The sequence below is a fragment of the Erythrolamprus reginae genome, chromosome Z, assembly GCF_031021105.1.
Source record: "Erythrolamprus reginae isolate rEryReg1 chromosome Z, rEryReg1.hap1, whole genome shotgun sequence".
Classification (NCBI taxonomy): domain Eukaryota; kingdom Metazoa; phylum Chordata; class Lepidosauria; order Squamata; family Dipsadidae; genus Erythrolamprus; species Erythrolamprus reginae.
In genome coordinates this window covers 112,687,713-112,694,011 of record NC_091963.1, presented here as the reverse complement: position 1 = coordinate 112,694,011, position 6,299 = coordinate 112,687,713, and the positions used below count along the sequence as shown (strand labels likewise).

Sequence of the window (6,299 nt, the reverse complement as noted above, 5' to 3'; positions counted from 1 at the left end):
TGTGCACATTGTGAATTTGTATCCAAAGCACATCTATGCTATTTTGCTATCATGCAACAAATTGAAGAAGAGAACAGAATAGTAATATTGGAAAAGTTCTTTGTGCCTAGTGAACTTATTCTATAAGTGACATGAACATTAAAAGGATTAAATGGAGATACTATTACACCTGTAAAGTACAGTGGTCCCCCGATTATTGCGAGGGTTCCGTTCCAGGACCCCTCGCAATGATCGGTTTTTCGCGAAGTAGCGGTGTGGAAGTAAAAACACTTCCGCCGCAGCAGCGAGGAGCCGAAGATTGGGGTTTCCCCGCCGCCCACGCAAACTCCTCGCTGCTGCCGCGCCCGCCGCTTGTCTTGTCCGCCCGCCGCTTGTCCGCCGCCTGCCTGCCCGCGCGCCCACGCCGTTCGCTCGCGCCGCTTCCCAGCTGAGTCCTGAAGCGAACTTCCGGAAGTTCGCCTTTGACGTTTGGCTTCGGGACTCAGTTGGGAAGCTGCGCGGCTGTTTTAAAATGTCGCCGCCGGCATGGGGGGCTTCCTAGCAGCCCCCCAAACCCGGGTTGGGGGTCCGGGGGGTGCTGGCAAGCCCCCCATGTCGGCGGCGACGTTTTAAAACAGCCGCGCGGCTTCCCAACTGAGTCCCGAAGCCAAACGCGGAAGACGTTTGGCTTCGGGACTCAGATGGGAAGCCGCGTGGCTGTTTTAAAACGTCGCCGCCGGCATGGGGGGCTTGCCAGCACCCCCCCGAACCCGGGTGGCCGAGCGAAGGGCGGGCGAACGGCGGGCGAGCGGGTGCTGGGGGGGCTTCTCGCCCTCCCGCCAGCAAGAGGGGGAAGACCCAGGGAAGCCGCCCAGCAGCTGATCTGCCCGGCGCCATCTACGCATGCGTGGCCATAGAAAAAAGGGCGTGCATGCGCAGATGGTGTTTTGACTTCCGGGTTGAAAAATCGCGATATAGCCGTTCGCAATGATCGGGATCGCGATACCCGGGGAATCACTGTATATATTAAGAACATCAGACTCCTCCAGGATCTAGCCATGGGTAATTGCATTGCGATTCAGCAAATCTATGCTAAAAAATTGTTTTCTACAAGTTGCCAGATAACACATGGTGAAGATATGAGCCGAGGTGGCACAGTGGGTAGAGTATGGTACTGCAGGCCACTAAACCTGACTGCTAGATCTGCAGGTCAGTGGTTCAAATCTCGTCACCGCCTTAAGGTTGACTCAGCCTTCCATCCTTCCGAGGTGGGTAAAATGAGGACCTGGATTTGTGGGGGCAATGTGCTGCCTCTGTTAAAAAGTGCTATTGCTAATAAGTTGTAAGCTACCCTGAGTCTAAGGAGAAGAGCGGCATAAAAAATAAATATAAGCCAAATTGAAAATGTGGATGACCCCAGCTAAGGGGAATTAAAATGGAAGTTGTGATCTAGATGTCAACAGGGTACTCTGTTAACATCGAAGAAAGTAAATGCACATTTAGCATATTCTTGGATTTATTATTCCAGGAACACTATCTTTAGTGCAAAACAAAGCTGGGAGCCAGGAATCTACCATATGTGGCCTACTTTTACAATAAATTTTACTTTGAACAAAGTCTGAAAATGGCTTGTTCTAATTGTATCATGAACATTTTGTGGTAGTTCTTTTAAACAATCCAAGACAGGACATTGTACTTTATCAGCTGGTTGAAAGTCTGAACTGCAGTTTTATTAAGTGTAAGATAGTTGCTAATTTTATTTGCAAGTATTAATTACTCTAATAGGATTCTTTTAGTTACCAAAACTACCATTCCTAGTCAGTACCTGATTATCCAGATTATCCTGATTATCAGCTATTTGGAGGGAATTAAGTACAATATTACTTAGCACTATTACTACTTGCTACACAAAGTCCTTAATGAATTCTACCTTATGGCAAAGTATCATTCTATCACAACATTTGACATAGGTTGTTTGTTTAATGTTTAAATTCAAGCATATGAAGTCTCTGATGAATTTCCTTTGTATAATCCTAGCAAGTTTTCAATCAGTTATTCCAGCAAAAATTTTCTCCTTTCTACAAATGTGAGAAAGTGGTATATGCTGTTTTACAGAATTTGTTAAAGGAAAATAAATCTATCTGTAAGGAGATCTGACTATATACTTACAAGAAAGTAACCATCAGATTCTTCATTCACGGTCTTGGAAAGTATAGAAGATTAGTTTCACAAAAGCAAAGTTTTAATAACAACTGATGCACTTCTACTATCGCAGCTAATAGCTATCTGTGCATTCACTGTGACAATATAATTTAAAGCAGCAGACTTTCATCAGCCTACAGAAGAGTAATAAGAGCATTGCTATAAAAATGTACTAGGTTTAGTCATAGGTAAAGAAGACACACAAAACAATGTTCAAATAGTGAATAAGCCATTTTATTTTTGTCCTGTGCTCACACTCTCTTCACTTTCCCAATAGCTCATAGTAGAAACCATTCAGAAAAAAACCTCAGAAATAAATTACCACATGCACGCAACAGGGCTCCATCCTAGCCATCCAACTAGTCACAACTCTAACACATTTTGTGCTTCAAATTTCATGCTCTTATTTCCAAAAGCATGAGAAATGGAGAAGGCTTCGTACATGTACTTCGTATCCATTCTCACGTTTGTTCTGGAAAAGACTTGGCCTTCAAAAAAAACCTAATATGTTTGCAAACATTGCTTTATACCATTTAAACCAATGCACTCCCATCTTTACAATTCTCAGGATGCCCATTTCAGTGTTATGCCCTCACATATCATCACATACACAGGACTGAGTGGCTGGAAAAAAACCAAAGCCATTTAGCTCTACAGTTGCTGGTCAAGTCAGTAATACTTCCAGCTGTGCTATACTGCAAGTTAACAGCTTCGGGGATGGCCTCAGAGTTTGAGGCTAGCTGTGTTCAAGGCACTACCCTCACCCTTCGCCTTTTATTTTATTTTTTTTCAATGGAGGAAGGGGGAAGTTGGAATGACATCCAAGGACAGAAGGGAAGCCTGCTGTGGAATCACCGTTAACACATTTGAGTCTTTATGGCAGAAAAAACTTTCAGTAGCTTTGATCTTCAGGGGAAGTACCACCCTTCTATCCTACATGCATACTATTAAGTTCATTCTATAGCCCTACAGGGGAGAGGAAACAATATAGGAACCTAGAGTTCTAAAACCATAATAAATTAAAATCAAAGTGCCCATTTGTAAAGAGGCTTGCTGTAGATGGCTTTTAACACAGCATGCCCACTTAATAGAAGCAAAACCCGCTGTGGTGTAGACCAAATGGTGATGGTCGCACACCTTGCAGACTCCAGTCAAATGAAGATCTATAACTTTGGCCCTACTCTTTCCTTTACCCAAAGCAGTCTCTCTTAAGCCAATCAATGGGAAAAGACAGCTTTATAGCATGCAATTTTACCATGCACCATCATGTTGTAATGCATCTTGATATTGGCCCAGAATTAATGCTGGCTTCTCACTGGGGGCAACTAACATCTTTAACAAAATATTCAATTGGTGAGGGTTGATAAAGATGCGTTTCCATAGTAATCTTATTAACACTTTCCACTCCTACCCTGCCAAATAATTGTGGTAATTGCTGAAGTACAAAATGGTAGTACATATAAACTCCCTGAATGGGAAATTCTTACTTTCAGCTTGAAGGAAATGTCTCTCTTATCTAGTACAATTTTCTGTGCTCCCTCTATAGTTAAGTAGATAAAGATTTACGAAGAAATCATGGCTAAGTATTCAGATTTAGGCATGGTTTTGAACTGCATATAATTGATGTCAAATTAGTTTTAAAAAATCCAACCAGCTACCTGAAATATCCAAGAATTGGGAATTCAAAGGAAAAAAAATTATCTTAGGTCTTTTTAAGCTACCCATTTAACATTTCTTCCTTTACAAAAAGCCAGCCTTAACAATTGAAATTTTTTTTAATCCTCTGCTGATATTTCCCCCCTCCCCCCTGCAAACACACATTATGCCAGCTAATTCACACTCTCATAATGTTCAATTGGTTTGAGGCTTCTGGAAGCACAGGTCTTTCCCAACATGCTTTGCCATTCTGCCTCACAAGACTTGTAGGCCCCCTGCCCAGCAGTCTGCTCCTATACACTGGCTGGCAGCTATCATGGTTTGAGAAGATATATTGGATAAGAAGGCATGAAAGTTCCTCCAAATTCTTCTGGGCTCAGCCCTTCTCTAAGTTGCAGATTCAGCAAGTTTTATGCTTTCCAAATGATATTCATCATTTTTCACTTCCTCCTGTCTTTCTGCTTCCTCTCTTGACGCCGTCCCTGCTGGTCTGCCAAGGAACGTGGTATTAGAATAACACTGCCATTACTGGCATGCTGTAGAGCATATTGATTTGGGGAATAGGGCTGGCCATTCTCATCACGCAGACGGCCAAACACCTCCTGGTAGAGGGTCTGCATCTTTTGCTTCATTTGACGGATGGACCTGAGGAATTCCACCTTCTCCCTGAGGAGCTTTGATTTGTCTCTCTGCAAATCATCTACATCCCGCTCCAGATTGATGATAGTGTCCAGTTTTCTTTTACGACAATTCTGGGCTGCCATCTTATTCTTACCCCTTCTGCGAATGTCACGGATTAGACTAAGCTGTGCTTCACTCAACTGATACTTGGACAGGAGTTCGTTGAATTCTTCTACTGGCAAATTGATGATCTTTTCATTGGGAAAAGGAATCTTCATGGCTCTGGCTCTATGTTCATCTCTACTCATCTGCTTATCTAGAAAATCTGCTTGCTTTTCTTTGGAGCTCTTTTTTCCCACATTAACTGGCTTGGACTCATCGATGTCTAAGGTCCTGGGGGCCATGTTATATGTGTGATTGTGACCCACATGCTCAAGATAAGGCAGGTACTGCAACTGGGGAGGATTCTGGTAGCTCATCCGACAGAACTTGCTATATTCTGGCTGATACCCAACAGCTCCTTCTGCATCTTCAAAGTCTACATTTTCACTATCAGAATTGTAGCCCACAGCTCCCTCCTCAGAAAAGGAGGAAGAGGCCGAAGAGGATGATGATGCTTCTGAGCTGCTGAGAGAAGCAGGGCTGTGACTTGAGTCCAGAGAGAGCCCTGAGTCTGAATCAAATTCCTCTTCCAAGCGGGAGGCCTGCACTGAGTTGAAGCCTTCTTCAATAGCCAAATCCATTAAACTAATCTCATCCAACATGGCTTCATCTAGAAGCCCTCCAAGAGGGTCTGGGAGTTCAGGCCCAGATGTTTCATTCGAAGAGCAGTTTAGCTGGGGAGGGAAAAAAATTCCGCTTAGGTTGGTACAGCCAAATGTACTGTTGAAGCCAGTGGAGTTATCAGGAACCAGCTGCAGCAAAGCTGAGCCTCCAGCCATTGAGGGACTTTCAATTTCAGAGCTGAACAGGGAAGGAAAATCTTGTGTGCAGCCAGCTAGGGATGCCTGATGCAGGCTGACATTCTGGTTAATAGGGGTAGATGGAACAAGGCTGTAATTGGTTGTCAAAATATCTCCATTTGGGTTGTTGTACAGAGTTTCTACAGCTGTGGTGCTATTTACCTCCATGCTCTGCAAAGGAAAAAGAGGCTGTTTAGATTCTGCAGGTCTCAATATTGTCCAATTCAATCAATATCATAAAATATAAAGAGTCAAAAAAAAGAAGAAGTAACAATGGGTTATGTTTCCATTAGCAGAATGGATATTATTGGTTGATCAAATTTATCCCCTTGCTTACAACACGTAACACAGACATAGATAGTGGACCCTATCTCCTAGAGCTTGGGGCATAGAAAACAGTAGGGGCAGTATATTGCGTTTAATTATTTATTTATTTTTATTTTATTAATTGGACTTATATGTCATCCCTCTCCGTGAACTCAGATTCCAAACCTAGTATAGTGGTACCTCATCTTACGAATGCCTCTTCTAACGAACTTTTTGAGATACGAACCCGGTGTTTAAGATTTTTTTGCCTCTTCTTCCAAACTATTTTCACCTTACGAACCCAAGCCGCTGCTGCTGGGATGAAGGGGTTTCTTTTTCCCCCCTTTTTTGAAGGAAGAAAAGGGAGGGGCGGCTTGGAGGGGAAAGAGTTTGCATTTAAAAAAGTAGAACAGCTTGCTTGCAGAGGCACTGAAAGGGTGTCTTTTGAAGAAAGAAAAGGGAGGGACACCCCCCCCCTTGCCTTTCTTCCTTCCCACTCACCCTTTAGCCTAGCCTTGCTTCTTCCACCCGCCCCCTTTAACTGCTCCTCCCTGCCCTCTGTTCGCCTCCCTT

General features: G+C 43.5%; 1 protein-coding gene across 3 annotated transcripts in view; it reads right to left on the bottom strand.

Annotated features, from left to right (window-relative positions):
• Positions 1–2,393: 2,393 nt before the first annotated feature.
• Positions 2,394–6,299, bottom strand: part of NFE2L1 (NFE2 like bZIP transcription factor 1) — a 46,793-nt gene continuing 42,887 nt past the window's right edge. For all 3 annotated transcript variants that reach the window (XM_070728920.1, XM_070728922.1, XM_070728923.1), the window contains one exon: positions 2,394–5,591. In XM_070728920.1, the coding sequence (XP_070585021.1) occupies positions 4,278–5,591 (1,314 nt within the window). In that variant the 3' untranslated portion in view covers positions 2,394–4,277. The remainder of the gene's footprint in view (positions 5,592–6,299) is intronic.